The sequence below is a fragment of the Anas platyrhynchos genome, chromosome 16, assembly GCF_047663525.1.
Source record: "Anas platyrhynchos isolate ZD024472 breed Pekin duck chromosome 16, IASCAAS_PekinDuck_T2T, whole genome shotgun sequence".
In the NCBI taxonomy this organism is placed as follows: domain Eukaryota; kingdom Metazoa; phylum Chordata; class Aves; order Anseriformes; family Anatidae; genus Anas; species Anas platyrhynchos.
In genome coordinates this window covers 10,129,801-10,147,018 of record NC_092602.1, presented here as the reverse complement: position 1 = coordinate 10,147,018, position 17,218 = coordinate 10,129,801, and the positions used below count along the sequence as shown (strand labels likewise).

Below are 17,218 nucleotides of genomic sequence, written 5' to 3'. Positions count from 1 at the left end.
AATACTTCACTTTCAGCATCATATCAACCAAATAAACTTTTCATAATAGCACTCAAAGAAATTTCCGTTAGCACTGGATCACCGATAGGTATCTTTATCCCTGATCCTTTTATCCCTTAATCCCTAATACAACCTAGGTAAGTGTGGTCTGGACAAAGAAGAAAGGAGCAGAGATCATAAACTGATTTGCCACAATGTTAGCTATTTGTTCTCCCTCCTTGATTCTATGGCCTTTTAATAACAGGTTTCATCTTACTCCATTTATGTTATTTTCTTTCAAATTTGTGCATGTACTCCTAGTGGCTCATGTACAGAATTCACTTTAGGAAATACAGAAGAGAAACAGGTACCAGCCATGTTTTTGCACCCCAGTTCTAATTCTATTGGTAATGCCCAACTAATAATAATAGCCAAGCGTATGAACCTCAGATTTATCTAAATTTTAATAATTAACATAGCTTTGAATGTTAGCTAGTAAGCTTCACAAATGAAACACTTTCTGAAAATCAAAATTACTTCTGTTGTGAACTTTGCTATTCAACACAATTATATTCAATATTCAAACTAGTGACAACAGAAGTTATTCCTGTTAAAGTAAAAACTATTTTCAACAGTTTCCTCAACTTTTTTTCCTTTCTACCAGTGCAGCATTAAATAAAAGAAACTGGAGGTATAAGCAATACAGAAACTGAAATCCCATTTTTAGTGCAGAAAAATTACTGGTTATAGCAAAGCAATAAAGTTTCTACACAGTGCTGTCAAGGTCTTAAGATTTCCTGCAATGGAGACACTCACAGGCTAAACTTAACCTTTCTGCTAGAACTGCCAGGCAGAGATGATACTTGTAGAATGTTCATAGAGAATAGCACAGGATCCATTTTTAAGCCCACAAAATAGGCAACACATATTAGGCTGTCATCTTTGGGTTGTTTTTCTTGTCTAGCCACAAAACTTACATACTTTAAACCACTAGCAGTATCACTGAAGTTTCTCAAGTGTTGGAAAAATTATTCAGGTAAGTATTTGACAAATTTTGTACGAAACTAGTGAGACCTGCAAGCCTCATGGTATATGAAGACCAGTTAAGTTTATTGATTTGAAAAAATAAAAGTGTCAGAGACAGCAAATATCAGTACATTTTAAATTAAGAAAGTTTAAATCTTCGAAATATTAGCAAGTATAATCATAATTAATTTAAGAAAAAGTAGACAGCTATTTACTCATACAATTATTTCAGAAGTACTGGAAGTTACACTGAAGTTTTACGGTTCTGGGATTGTTGTTTGTTTTTAAATAGTTTAAAAGGTTTCTCCTCTGCACATTACATTTAAGGAAGAATTTTTTAAAAAGCATTTGAAGTCATATGACAAAATACTCTAGTATCTTGAATGAAGATCACTGTCCCTTTGACAAGTTTTTCAGTTTTGTTTTTTTTAGTAAAATTTGCATTTCAAAGCATTCACATAGCTTTTATTCTGAGAAGCACTAATTAAATGTAATTCTTATTCCTTAAATGTAATCTAAAAAGTAGGTAAACATCTCAAGACAATTGCCTGGATTCCCTGTAGACACTTCAGTGTTGCAGAGTAAAATAAACCCATTTCTTCAGTAACAGAATAGGACTGATGTCAAAGGAATAAGCAGAAAGTTTTTACTTCAGGAGCTTGTTAGCATATCAGTAGAAACAGTCGGTTATACATTTCCCTAGTGGTAACCAGAGAGTTCCAGAATTCTTTCCCCCTTCCCAAATGGTTTCTTATTGCTGTGACTTTACCTATGCACAATTTAAGATGGATATCCTGGCTGGAATCTAGCAGTTTCCTCAAAAATCAGTTCTTTCAGCTTTTCCTTCGGCAAGTCATCCAACTCCATATCAAACTTGAAGGGTGCTTCAGCTACAGGCTTAATAATATAGAGAGACATTGTTATTTATTTATTTTTAGTGTTACTGGTCTGTTAAATTTCATGCAGTCCCTGTATGGGAAAACAATCTGAGAATAATGTGCTTCACAAAAATGTCTAATATTGTGCCATCTTCAAGGAACAACTCCTTCTGTTAGTCCCTTATGTCTTTTATTAGTTCAGTTTACCAAATTGAACCATAAATTGAATCACAGCAAAATTTAAAACATAAGGTAAAATATTTGAAAAAGTAACTTAGTAACTACCTGAAGAAAAAATGATCTGAAATATTGTACTGTCCCCCTCCTTATTTCTTCCTCCCCTCCTTCTTCACCAGAAGTAACCAAAAATCCCACCAGCATAATATGAACTACAGCAAGTTCAGTTTTGTGGGCTTTTAAGTGTATAAACTAATGGCAAACTTCATTCTCCTGACTTTATATCAGCCATTATGAAACAAAACCACAGTGAACTGAGAAGTTCCATTTTCAGGGAGTACTCCCTTAGCATCTATTCATTTTTTGATGAGTTTCTAAAATGTAATACTAAAATAAGAAATATAAAATAAAGGAAGAACATCAATTTCAAGTTAGGAGTGAAGTTAAGCAGACTGATTTTCTTCCCTTATTTTTCTTTTTATTAAATGATGCATGTTTAAACTACTACTGTACATCTCTACACACAACCAAGTCTTTTTAATCTCAAAGAAAATTAAGAATGCAAAAAAAACAGACATCAAGTAAAGCCTAGCAATTACACTGTTCAACTGTTCATCGTTTAAAAAATGTTTGGAATTCCATTGTTTTTGCAGTTGTATGGTTCAAAGGAGAACATGTACAGATGTTTGCTTAGAAAGGTAATAATACAATTAACTTGTAGGCACCCAACTAAATGATACACTAAAGTTTATTTTTTCCTAGATCTATATTATAATGCCTGATTAATATAAATTATGGTTTCCAAAGAACAAATGCATGGCTACCTTTTTGATAGAGATATGTCTGAGTAAACTGAGCAATAAACCATTTAAGAGTTGCAGAGTTTGAATATTGCAATGGAAGATTAACACTGTAAAATTTCTTGAGATGCCTAAAAAGAAATTATGTAATTTTGAGATGTAAATAGCACCTGCAAGTCTTTAACTGCATACTATTTGTATCTCAAGTTGTAACACTTCAGGTGCAATATATTCTTTTGAAATCTATCAATATGCAAATCACTATTCTAAATGTCCATGGGGAACCAGAATGCAAATACTTGTCTTGTGTAATTATGGTAAGTACATGAACACATGCTATGTGAACACATTTCTAACCATTCTGGTAAACTGACAAAATTAATTCTTCAACTCCATTATGACAGTATATTGTCCTTAATCTAATGAAAAAATAACGTATCATTTAATCAACAACATTTACATTTTAACAATGTCTTTACCTCATCACTTGGATCATAATACTGCTCCAGATATGGATGGGCTAAAGCTTGCTCCACTTCAATTCGCTTATGAGGATTAAAGGTCAACATTTTATCCAACAAATCAAGTGCTAAGAAGAACAAAAGCAAGCAAGAGTTTAATATTCACTACAAACCGTGAAGCACAAGCAATGTTAAAGACAGGCTACATAGAAAAGACAGGCTTCCCTAAGTTTTGTGTTAATTTCAATTCACAGCTAGAATTCCCCAGCTGTACCAGCAGCAGCAGAAACAGTAGAATGCTTCCTTTGACTTGGGCAGTATGCCTTTCCTCTGCTCACCCTATCAGCGTTCCTAAGTTACAACTGCCTTTGGCACAATCTGGTAGGTTTTAGGAGCAAGCCTACAGAACATACACCCTTTCGAAGACTGTACAGTGTCAGAAATGTTAAGGGAAAGAACTGCACAGACCTCTATGGCACAAACTGCTTTCAACTACAACAGAAATCAAATCGATTTTTTTCTTCACTCAAAAATACGCTTTGAATTTTTAGCATAGAAATCCAAAACAAGATAGACCTTGTCTGAAATGAAGTAATGACAAGTATATTCTCATTTTGAAAAGAAAACTGAACTATTTAATGATGAAAATGTCATCCAGAAGTTAAAGAATATTATATCTTCGTAGTACACTATAAGTAACCCAGAATAAACTCTCCAGCTAAAGATGCAAATATGTTCACATTTGTGAGATTTAGGCAAAATCTGTAGAAGACAACTTGTAAAGAACCCATAGAGAACCTGAAGATCCTGTAAGACAGAGTGTGAGGTCTGATGAAACTCTGGATGAATGTTACAAATCAGAGTTACTGCAGTTGTTCATCTACTTCGGCTGTAACACATTTTTCTTTTCTTGGAAATGGAAACAAAATGATTCTAAAAGCAAGACGACCAAAGACATTTGCAGAATCATTAAGTTCCATTCCGTTTCTCCTCCTTGTCACATTATTTACAGCAAAACTCAAATTTCTCACTGCATCGAGGCAGTTCTAGCTTTGTATCAGGTTAAAATGCCCGGACAGATACAAAGCACTGCAGAATATACAGAAATTTAACAGCACATTGAACGGCAGCTTTAAAAAGCTACAAGGCTTGCATAACAATCAGCATTAAATATTTTCATGCAGTTTCCCCAACACTGGAAACTCACATGCTTGCTCCATGTTGTGCAGATTGCTTTTTACTGAAATGATGGCAAACAGCTTTTTGAAAGACTGCTGTCAAAGCTACTCTGAAGATTTAGATGAAAAGGTGTTATGGAAGTCATGCTAACTGCATGTTCCCCCAGCAGCTGAGCACATCGGCATGGCTGCAATTTGCTGTCAGAAGCTCACACAAAAAAATTCTCACACTGATGAGCAATACAAAAGCAGAATAAATCACAGCTGTTTTTCCCAGTGATGGGGATGATCAGCTCTACAGTTCCATCTGCAGAAGTCAGCTTTTTCATGACAGTTCAGTACCTGTTCACGTTCACTAAGAGTGAATTATCCTATCAGCTCAAAAAACTCATGTGACATGAACTGTGTCAGAGCAATTAAGAGCGCTGTACCATGAATACAGCAATCCTTAAACTATACATAGATGTTAGAAAGAAATAATAGTTACATACAAAAACAGCAAACGTCCAATGCCAACATTCAGTACTTCAACTACACTTTCAAAGACAACAATAGCTGGGATTTCCTTTTTTTTTTTGTTATAAAGAAGTTAATGATCAAACACCATACCACATAATTTTAGACATTTTTAAAATTATTTTAAAAGATAAGTTGGTAGAAGAGTTTCATGCTTATTTATGATTTTACACCTGACTTATACAGCTGTTTTAAGGGACCTGAATGTTCTATTTTGGTATTCATTTCCACTTTTGAATATCTATTACAATGTAATAGAGTATAAAATACCTTTGGGGTCAGCATTTGGAAACAGCCTGTTCCATGGTACCTTGTTTTTGTGTGGTAGGGAAAGCAAATAGTTTCTGGCCTTTAAATTTATTATACAATTCAAATCTTCTTGGGAAGGGGATCCAAGTATGCCTATTAAAAAAAAAAAAAGAAATAAACTACTGCATTTCAATGAAAAAGTACATTCAAAACAGTCACGTCATACTTGCTAAAACTCAACATTAAAACTGCTAGGAAGAAGATTCCACACTAAATGTCTTAACTGCAGAGAGTACTCTAGTATTTTTAGAAACCTTACCTTTACTGAAAAGATTTAAGTTAATTTTTCTCATAAATAAACAACTGCATTTGAGTTTCCCAATTATCAGTACTTTGTTTACAAGATCCGGTTGGTATAAGTGGCTCGCGCATAGAAATTTTAAAAAATTAACTTGGACCTATTGGTGTATTTGAGCTTTTTTACCTTTTAAAAAAGCATCTACTGATATAATCACACAGAATCACAGAATTTCTAGGTTGGAAGAGACCTCAAGATCATCGAGTCCAACCTCTAACCTAACACTAACAGTCCCCACTAAACCATATCCCTAAGCTCTACATCTAAACGTCTTTTGAAGACTTCCAGGGATGGTGACTCCACCACCTCCCTGGGCAGCCCGTTCCAGTGCCTAACAACCCTAATAAATAAGTATCCTCTTGCTACCCCTCAAATCAATGATTTACTACAGAAATCACTACAGGAAACAGAAGATGCAGCTATAAACCCATACATTATATATTCTTGAAGATACTTCATGCATACATAGTAGCATAGGTTAAAGGAACTACAAAACCAAGAGAAAGAGAAATGGCTGACCAAAGCTAATGTAGTGGTAGAAAAGATGGAGAGAGACAGATATGGAAATGCCACTTCATTATATAAAGCTTACCAAGGATATGGTTAAGTTGGTCAAGGTAGTGTTTTCCTGGAAAGATAGGTCTGTTGGAGAGCATCTCTGCCAGAATACAGCCTACTGACCAGATGTCAATAGACTTGGTGTAACCCTGCAAGTAAAGCAAAGCAAGATTTGTGTTCAAATGTATTTTTGCATAATTGCAGTAACATGATACTTCAGTAAATTTTGAAAGTACAATGATGCAATTTTTTTTAGATGAGTCATGCTCATTCATGCTGTTTTATTTTTCTTGTACAGAATCACAGAATCATCTAGGTTGGAAAAGACCTCTACGATAATCTATTCCAACCTTTAATCTAGCACTGCCAAGTCCACCATAAAAACCATGTCACTAAGCTCTACAACTACGCTTTTCCTGGAGACCTCCAGGGATAGTGACTCCATTACTTCCCTGGGCAGCCTGTTTCAATAGTTCACAATCCTTTCCATGAACGAAGTAATTCAGTATTGTGTATCAAAAACACTGCTTTGAAGGTGTAGCAAGAACTGAAACGTGCAAGGTATGTTTTTCCAAAAGGATTCTGTAAGTTCAGCTGTACATACTGCCATCCACAAATTTCTGAGACTCCCTAGTTCTATAGCTAATTGACAGTAACAAATTTCAGAAATGGGCCTTATACTAACTTAAGAAACTTTAAAAGTTCAGAAACCTTTAGAGTATTGTTTAGTCTATAGCTCCTAACAGCATGCTAAACACATGGGGAAAAAAGCCACACTTCCTAATAGTACAGGATCTAAACACCACACAAGTCAGTAGGAAACCTTCAGCATCGAAGAGGTGAAAGGACAAAATGGATTTTTGGTAAGGTGACTTGTAAACACAATAGGTAAGGAAGTAGTAAAGATGATGTGAGAAGGCCAACTGCAGGAAACAATACTATGCTGAGAAGAACTGAATGAACTATTTTCAAGTGTATAACCTATGTTATACATAAGGAAAGGCTCTGATTCAGAAGTGTATTTACACTACTGCTTGGGTAATAATGCAAGGGCAACTTTACCTCAGGAACCCTTGGCCCTATAAACTCCCTTGTCCTATTCTCCCATAGCCTGCTGTGCACTACATCCCCTCCCAGTAGCAGGGACCTTCCAACAAAAGCTAGTGACTGCTGAATCCATAGCTGACTCAGCACCAGCTCCTCATGGTGTGATCATTCAACAGCGTTTTCAATGCACTAATTCTGAAAAGTCTCATTATAGACCAGGAATGTTATGAGCTGACCACCTCTTAAGAAACACACAAAATATGTTCTTGTAAAAGTTGCTGATAAACTTATGAAAATATACAGAAATAAGATTAAGTTGCCCTACTTTTAAGGCCACAGTGGAAGTTTAAAACACAAGAAGCCTAAAAAACCCCTCCACTGAGCAGATATTTATTTTCTAAAAAGTGCATTAAACACACTATTGCCACAAGAAATCAAACCCAACTACCAGTTATCCTATGGAGGCAAAGTCTTTGGGGGAACATAAGATACAGACACAGGTGTCACATTGGTATTTTACTATCAAGTATGTGGTTGTAGAAACTAATGCAAAGTTTATGAAAGATACCCATTAGTCACACCATACAGAAATTGGATTCACCTTAACAGAGGTAAATGTAAGAATAACTCCACATAAAAGGAAAAAAAAAAAAAAAAAGGATGACTTGATTAAGATTGTGAACGCAAGTAAGATTGACATACAGCAAAGATCACATGCCTTCAGAATCAGACTCACCCTCATTATGCATTCTAAACCTAAGTTAAGACATCAAGATAATACTAAGGCAACATTTGCAAGTGTTGTTGAACACAGCACTAAAATGTTGTCATTACTAACAGTTCTGTCCTGCTCTATAAAAGAGAGCATCTGACAGAAAGAAGTCTTATGAATAGCAAGGAACTGGGTGTATGGGAACTCACGCACATGTTTACTCAGTTGTAGTATCCAATAATTGTATCTGGAATCACAAATTTATTACAAAAGAGTAGTTATGCTGTAAATCCATCATCCTGTTTTCTCAAGACTATGCATGCATTCTGATTCTTAAAAAAATAAAAACAAAAAAAACAGCACAGAAGGGGCAGGAGGGCAGAGAAGAATTTGATCCTTAGAAGTGAATAGCCAGCAACAGAAGCATCACAGCAATACGCTATGGTTCTTACCTTAGAATTCAGCATGATTTCAGGAGCCCTGTACCAACGTGTGGCCACATACTCTGTCAGGAATCCTGTGTGATCATGGTCTGGATCTGCAACACGAGCCAGTCCAAAGTCACAAATCTAGTTTAAATTAAAAAGGAAAAAAAAAAAAGCATATTAGACATAGAGCTTCCAGTACTACAACATTACTAATTCACCTTTCCCCAATCTGTGATGCAACACTTAAAGACAGTAATGCTAGCCTGTATTTCTAGAAATAAATTATTGCACAAACATTAGGATAAGTATTTTGGATGCAATACATAAAGAATTAATTGGATAGGGCCTCATACAGGGGTCAAGGAGAATAAATAGCCTGAAGAGCTTGAGAGGAAAAAATAGTTCTGGTGTGCAGTGTATGTTCTACTGTGGGCTTATTTAACAGCTTCTCTCACAGGTAGATGGCAAAGTATACTGCTCCAGCTTGTTAGTAGACATTTACCAGAAAATGACAAGAGTTTAAGATGCAAGAATTGATGACCAACACATTTGAAACAGCTCAAAACCCTGCTACCATCCCAACAGTGTATCTTTGCAATAGAAACATCATGAGATAATGGTAGGCTGGAAAATACAGGTTGCTGAAGAAAGCACAAGCTTAACAAAAATAAACCAACCCAGAAGAAAACATGTTTTGATTCTATACCAGAAAAAAAAAAAATCTAACAAAAAAAAAAAATCCCTGACTTAGACTAGTGAGTTCAGCAAAAAGGAGAGCTTTTTTTCGTCTATACTCTGGTAAAGAAGATTCATGGCTTTCAGAGCTACTTACCATACTCTCTCCAAAGAGAAATTAAGAAAATAAGAAAACTGAAAATGTGAAGATAGTGTTCTAGAGTATGACAGCTGTTCTTTCTATCATCCAATAGGTAAATGCAAACTTGTTGACTGCCAAATCAGATACACTTTTATGCTTTTGCTGTCACCAAACAAATTATGATAATGACCAATTTCTACATGAAGTGTATTTACTTGAAATGCCCTCTTTAAAAAACAAAGCATCAGATGTAGGAGTAGCAAACAATTAGGAGGTTCCTCTGATGAACATATTTTATAATAATTTACTACTTGATAGTTAATTGTGCACACTGACTGTATTAAAAATGTGAAATCATATGTTACAGTTAATGTACTGGGTAACCCTACCAAAAATGCAGTAGCCTCACTGCACCCTGACAACCTACTCCTTTATTTTCCTTGAGAGACAGCCTACGAAACAACTGATATAGATCAGTTAAGGAAGAAGTGATTCAACTGAGCAAAAGCTACATCTGAAATATAACATTTGGCAGGAGACCGTTAAACAGAGGGACTGATGAAAAGGCAGTGATGAAACTCAGAAGCCAGCCTGCATTGGACGACTCAGATATTTGACTCCAGTTACATATAATAATAAAATTTAAAAAGCATCCTTGGAAAACAACAAAGAACAAGAACCCTTTTAAGCATGTCAAGGTTTTCCCAAGGCTATGCAGACAGGGCAAACTGCCTTGTACGCAATTAGCAGTTTACATAAAGAGAACCGACACAAATAATCAGAAAAGCCTTCTGGAAAAACAGAGGTGAAGAAACTGTAGAGGACAACCTTACGGACTTCAGAAAATAATTAGGCAGACAAACTTTTTGCAACCTCTTCCTCCTAGCCTCACAAAAAAAAAAAAGCTAAATGAGACTACAGATTTCGCAGAATTAAAGGAGTACACGAGCAAACTGCTATGATTTGTTATTATTAAGGCAAAAGAAAGGCTCCATCCAGTCCACTGCGAGAAGAAAGAACTGAATTTAAGAAGATGTCTGTGAATCTCTCAACTCAAGTAGAAGAAAGTAGCACATGGGATGGAAAGGAAGATTAATGAACAAAGAGAGCTCATTAAAATGACAAAAAGCCCATGCTGACTACAGCAGAAGCAGGTTAAGCAGAGAAGAAGAAACACCACCAGTGAGAAAGGCACCAAGGTTGAAGCTGTAAGAAAGAAAGGCTTTTGGCTGTTAGCAGTGTTTTCACCAGCTGCAGAGCTAACCAGGAGTATTAACCAGACAAAATAAAAGAGAAGCCGGAGAGGTCAGCATTCTGCCTGAAGTCCTCAGTGCAAGGGAGGAAGAACAGAGACCGACTGTGCCCAGCGAGGGCAGGCAGTTCTTGCCCTGTGGCAACAAAGCGTATTTAGCAGAGCAGCCACCCTATTTAGGGAAAAAAAAAAAAAGTTGCAAATCCACTATGCCTATTCAACTATTAATTGGTAAAGTCACTGTACAATAAGAAAATAGGCTTCTCAATCAGAAGCAAAACAAAACAAGAAAAATTGTGTGAAGGCAATATAATGACAGGCAGAACATTTAGGGCATTTTAACTAAGTCATAGAAGAGAATAAAAAAAGTGCACATAATGAAAGACCCAGTCAGTGCTTCGTGCTTTGGAGAAACAGAACAGATGCTACTAAGAGAGAAGGAGTAATTCCTCCATTAAATAATTTTAAACACCCAACATCCTATTAATATATTTAGCTTCCAATTCTTGAAAACAATGTTTTTGCAATCACTTACCACATAAGCATTTTATTAATATTTTTTTTTTTACAGATATGGCTTAGAATTGGACGAAGGTATCAAACAGATGGGAAGATTTATGAGGTTTGTGTACATATGATCATTTACTGAGCACACTAAATGAAATCCAACAGTGCAACCAATACACTGAAATATCAGATTGTATCACTGAATACTGTGTGCATCTGTGTATGGATACTTAGGAATACATTTCTTTCCTAGAAATTGAATCTATGTTCGTGAGGTCAAGATTACATTTGAAGGAGAAGAAAGACGGTTCTCTTAACTACAACTTCTAGGACACTGAGCTCCGGAAGAGATCAACAGATCTGTCTCCCAATACCATTAAAGAAAGAAGCTAACCACTGAAAATGAACACACTTTCTATTTTTGTTCCTCTGAAAGCATGATTTAAAGTTGTCCATTTTCACAGTACGCTATGTTTTGAATTTATGTGCAATAAATCACTTTGTAGTCATGGACATATACATACCAGACACACATGGGCAGAATGGCCCTAAAAGAAACAAGTTAGTAAAAAATCTGCAACCATCCAACAAGACCGAACTTTCTTACCAATTCTCTTATTTGTACTTCAGATGTGGTGTTAACACAACACCAGAGTCCCCTTCAGGTTATGAAAAAGCATGTGCTGTCATACAGACTACCATATGCTGCACTAGGAAAGCGCACATCGCAGTGCCATGCTGTTTTTAATATCTTGGAAAGAAATTGGAACAGTACTTACTGATGTCATATTCCATTACTTTGTCATCCAGTGAGCTTAATCTCCTTTTCATGACCATCTTACTTGTCTTAAACCACTTTTTTTTCTTTAATTGCAGCACATGCACAGAACTACACTCAAACTCTTCCCTGTTTCTACCACAGTTGTAGATTTTACTCCATCTCTTTCACAAAGGGGTTAAGACCCTGAGGGGTCTACATTACAGCAGCTGCTGAAATCCCATAGCAAGAGTCAGAGTGGCTGATCCAGCAGTTCTATGCCTTGAAAAAGGCTGGCAAGTAGCAGCAGGAATATAAAGCAATCTAATAGTGCAGCCAGTATTTAGAATGAACCAGCATATGAACAGCAAGGGTTTTTTGTTTGTTTGTTTTGTTTTTTGAAATTGTGACAAATGTGTATGGCCAGCAACAGGCTTATATTTTGAAGAGGTTTTTGTCGTTTGTTTTTGTTTTAAATTAGAACACTAGAGTCGCTTTAAAAAACAGCATAATTAGGTGCAACACAGCATGTAACTAACAGTTGTACCACATCAGATCAAAGTCACATGAACTCTCTAATCTCACTTCATCAGTGGCCAAGAGTAAATATTGAAGTGTACAAAGGAACACACTCCAGTTATTCTTGACTAGTCTCTCATCTTCTATGGATTTGCCACCATGAGACTCTAAAGCAGAGGTAGCATTAAAAAGTTTTTTCTTCTGCTAACTTGCTCTGTGTTTATTTTTTTAATTCACATTATCTTAATACCTACTCTGTGGTACCAATTTCCCCAGCTTAAAAATGCTGCAAGTTAACTACTACATCCTCTTAGTCTGAGCATGCCACCTGCTCCTTTCATTTGCCTCCACCTAAATTATTTTCAGTGGGTGAAGACAGTGAACACTTGATCTCTATTTATCCCTCCTACGCCATTAAGATTTTTATCCAATTTCTATGATATTCTTTCTTTTCCTAAACAGTATCTTCCTGCTGGGGAAACCTCTGCTAAACAGTTCTTTCCCATATATTATCGAAGTACTCTGAAATCCTGATCTCCTTTTAAAAGGCTATCATGGGGAGAAGTGCTGGTTAAGGATAACACAGTACTTAAGACTCAAGAAAAATAAAGTCATAGAATGGCATGTTTTCTGTTCTATTCTTTATTTCTGTTCTAATTCTTCACACTTGGTTTGTTTTACTGAATGCCACTAAGCATCAAGCTGAAGTTTTTCAAGAATCATAACAGCTCTAAGATCATCCTGCTGTAGTATTAACTAATATAGAACCTGTGACTGAAAACGTAAATTAGGAGTGTTCTCTCTCCAACTGATTTCTCTGCATGTAATCAACACTGAGTTTCATGCATTATTTTAGCTGTCCACTAATATGAAGTCTTTTTCTAACACTGGAAAAAATAACAGTTTAAGCACAAAGAATCCAAGACTTGAAATACACAGTTGCCAGTTTACTTCCCAGGTGAACACAGTTCTGTTTAAGGTTAAGTATTTTCACCAGCTTTCAAAAAGGCTGTTTCAAAGCCAGCCTCCAGATGGAATCAGTGATGCATTCGTTGAAACAACATAACAGAGCGTAGCGCTCTAAAACATTAATAATTATTTTATCAAAACTAATAATGTTTTGGCAATCCTTCCAGGATAAAAAAAAAAAAAAATCACATTAATCTCCAGTAACAAACCTGTGTTTGTAGTTACAGCAGGTAGTTTATGAAGACCACAGGAGCAAAATTTTTAAGAAATTTCCACTAACCTTGAGATCACAAGTGGTGTTAAGCAGCAAATTCGAAGGTTTGAGGTCGCGATGAAGCACATTGGCTGAATGGATATATTTTAACCCTCTCAGAATCTGGTAAAGGAAGTAGCAAATGTGGTCGTTGCTGAGGTGTTGAGTCTTTAACAGCTTGTAAAGATCTGTCTCCATGAGATCTTGCACAATGTATCTGTAAGGCATCAGATGTAAGGCAGCAAAACAAACCTGGTGTCATATTAGGTATCAACATATAGTACCAGATGAAACTTCTGTAACAATTTGTCTGCTTCATGACAATTATGGAACCATGTAGTTGTTTCTTGTATTACAAGTTCTGAATCAGATCAATTCTGTTACATGATGCAGACCATTACAGCATTAAGAGGCACAGCACACGGTCCTCTCAAATTAATCAAACTATTTCTTTGTATTAGAACCTGATCTTTATTGGCATCTTAATATAACTGTGTTCCTAACCTGCTTACCAGGAAATAAAAACTATTTTAGTTTAAGGAGTAATAGGCTTTTGAGATACTTGCTTCCAGTTACATAAAAGCATGAAGGTAGAAAATCCAATCAATTCTGATCAGTCCCTGCCACCTCTCCACTTCAAAAGTGTTCTCTCTTACTATGTTTAATCAAGCTACATTGAACATAAATAGCCCTTCACCTAGCAAATTAAATTCTAATATTTTCCATCTGATAATTTTTTCCTAGGACTGAAATGAACTGAAAAGGCTCTACCCTGCTTTGACAGGAATCAGTTCAGAAAAAAAAAAATAAAAATTCCTCTCCCTTAATTCAACATGGCTCCAAAACCTATGGGTTATAGTTTCATGACCAAAATAGGATTTCACTAAAAAACATAACTACCACTCTAGTTGGGCATTCCCATCGCCTCCTTTGGATGCTGACTGGTCCACACAATTAGTCCATCTTTTTAGAGGCAGCATGCACTTAGCCAAAGTGGTCAAAGAAATGCAACCTCAGGATCCCAGGTAAGACTGACTGAACTCAAATACTATATTGCTATTTTATTAAGTGAAAACATTTGACCTAGATTCAATTCAATTTCTGCCTTACGGTTTTTATTAGGCAGCCATCTGCAAAGAGCCTGGAAAGCTAATAGGAAACAATATATACAGACTTCGGGAAATTAAAGCTGGTTGCCTCCAAACTAGGGTTTGTATCTCAGGTATCTCCCAATTGTGACTGCTTTGATATGTTAGATGTCCACATGAAGGGATATCTACATGAAAACAAGTTTCCCATTAAAGAAAAATGAGTATAACGAAAATGCCATATTTGCATATATTAATCAAGCATGTTTACCGGCCCACATGTAGTTTCAGACTACACATATGCAGGAAGCCCTGCGAGACTGGAGTGGGGGGTGGAGGGATCTTTTGCTTTATTTGCTTTTTGCCAAGATAAATCCTTTAAGAAAACTTTAGACAACTGTGCCAGTCTGGCTTTTCATTTTCTCCTCAAAGCAAACAGTTCTAAAAGAGGCTCTACTGAGACGGAATGTAGTTTTAAGATTAAACAACTAAACTAAATCCATCTATAAAATGTTGAGTTCTTTGTCTTGAAAAATAGAAATTATTTTTTTTTCCTTGAAAAAGAACAAAAAACTTGTGTTTTATCTAGGTTCAAATCTATTGACACACATCTAAACCTATCAAATACTATGAACTTTTATTTTAATTTACAATAATGAAATCCAACTTTTATCAGAATTTAGTAAGGAAGAGGATGAAAAGGGGGGTATAATCAAGACAGAAGGTGGCATCCACCTCCAAGTAGAATAACAAACTTAGAAAGGATACACATCTTTCATTTGTTCAATAGTTGGAGCTCTGATAATATCATTTATTCCAATAATATTCTCGTGCCTGAAGCGCAGTAAGATCTTAATCTCTCTCAGAGTTCTCTGGCAGTACGTCTGATGCTCAAAAGGACTGATTTTCTTTATAGCAACTCGAACTTTGTTGACGTTATCGTAGGCAGAACTAGAAGAGAATAACATTTTTAGAACATATAGCAAATTCATTCAGTTCAGAAAGCAAGAGTGTGAATCCATTTGTTTTTATGTTTATTTTATCAAATGAAGAGAGGCAACAGTGACAGATATCTTTTAACTTGCTGACAGCGCAACAATATTTTGTCTGTTCTTCAACTTATTTGGCTATCTGCAAGTTACAAGCGTTTCCAATCAACTTGAAGCCTGCTCAGGTACCTAAGCAATGAAAGTAGCGTTCATTTTCTTTACCACCCTGTGGAATAAACAAGTTTGAGTCTTTTCCTATATGCTGTAATCAAGAAGAAATTTGCAACGAAGTCATCTTTGGTTAACCCTTTCACTTTGGAGTGCAGGAGAGCTTTCAGAAATCATCTTTCAAGCACCAGAATTCCACACCCAAACTCCCGCGAGTAATTCCAATTGCTCCCACCTTTTACTCCTCCACTGAGCTACATTTCTGGCATCTCTGTGAAGAACAGACACTAACGAACCAAGGGATAGAGAATTTGTGAAAATACCTCTCCAAGTTCAAGTCCAAAGACAAGAGAGCTCCAGAAAAGAGATATACTGGATATATATTCACAGGAAGCGAAAGTGAAGTGCACTGACGTATGGTGGGGACTGTGACCTGTATTAATGAACACACCCATGGCTACATTAACAGTACCTTGACTTAAGCCGCTCAGAGCAGCATTCAGAGCTACACCAACAAAGGAGCCCCAGCAGTTCTGCCCAGAATGCCTACCCATTTATAAAGAACACCACAGCCCGAGCCTAAGAAAGAGGCTTGGTAAAGGACATGTTTCTAAAATGCAGACTTAAGTTATTTCCTAAAAATGTTATGAATGGATGTTCTAGGATGTTCTCTGCAGTCTTGTTTATATGAATCACAAAGCATCTCATTACTATCATTTATCTAATTAAATTACCATAGGCTTTTAATATATTTAGAATTTAAATGCATGTATATGATTTTTAATATACATAGGCCTCCCTTGCTCCTTTCAAATTTATTTTTATTCACTACTACATTGTTTAGAAATTTAAAAAAATAATCAAGCCTATATTAAGACATTCCTGTTAGCCTCAACTATTTCACATGAAAATATAAACATACGAGCTAAACAGGCTTTATATTCTACAGATTTTCTACAATCAAATCCCAGAACATTCTCTGAAACCCTCTTAATTGGCCTTATTCTGTTGAGATGTCCAGGTATCTGATGATCAGGTAAAACAGAGTGAAATATGAAAATCCAGTTAGAAATGGACAACTAAAAAGAATTCTGATGCCTAGTCACTTCAAGGTTCTTCTACCACAAAGCAGGTTTAGGGTGCAGTAATACGTTTTTGAGATGGTACTACCACCACTGTATGCAAAATCACTTTACATTTCTCATTTTCATTATTATAAGCAATACAGGATTTGTGCTGCCAGTAACTGTCTTCATCGTGTAAATATTATCTATGCAGTGACTTCCTTTTTGATCGATTTACTACAGAATCACTGTCCTGTCTGCATCCCTAACTCAAGTCTATACACAAATTTTATGTGCCTCTGGAAACAACGAACTCCAGTGCTCCAGAGGGTGCTTGGAAATTCCACACACCAAGCAAGTATTAATTATGACTGCTGTTACTACATATGTATAGATAACACATTAGCAGTTCACAAGTCCCAAAACAGATAATAAGAAAATGCCATAAATGAAACTCAATGTAGCCTT

At 36.0% G+C, this 17,218-nt stretch overlaps 1 protein-coding gene and 1 long non-coding RNA gene across 3 annotated transcripts in view; one reads left to right on the top strand and one right to left on the bottom strand.

The window, feature by feature from the left end:
* The window catches only part of LOC106017615 (uncharacterized), a 37,624-nt gene extending 24,994 nt beyond the window's left edge, over positions 1-12,630 (top strand). The window contains exons 4-5 of the long non-coding RNA XR_002402937.4: positions 11,008-11,058; positions 11,197-12,630. This is a non-coding gene — a long non-coding RNA (uncharacterized lncRNA). The remainder of the gene's footprint in view (positions 1-11,007; positions 11,059-11,196) is intronic.
* Positions 1-17,218, bottom strand: part of MAPK1 (mitogen-activated protein kinase 1) — a 37,223-nt gene that overhangs the window by 4,782 nt on the left and 15,223 nt on the right. The window contains exons 2-8 of one of the 2 annotated variants that reach the window (XM_027469614.3): positions 15,298-15,480; positions 13,469-13,658; positions 8,392-8,508; positions 6,215-6,329; positions 5,286-5,417; positions 3,340-3,449; positions 1,775-1,902 (exon numbers count right to left, since the gene is read on the bottom strand). In XM_027469614.3, coding sequence (XP_027325415.1) covers positions 1,786-1,902; positions 3,340-3,449; positions 5,286-5,417; positions 6,215-6,329; positions 8,392-8,508; positions 13,469-13,658; positions 15,298-15,480 — 964 coding nt within the window. In that variant the 3' untranslated portion in view covers positions 1,775-1,785. 2 annotated transcript variants of the gene reach the window in all.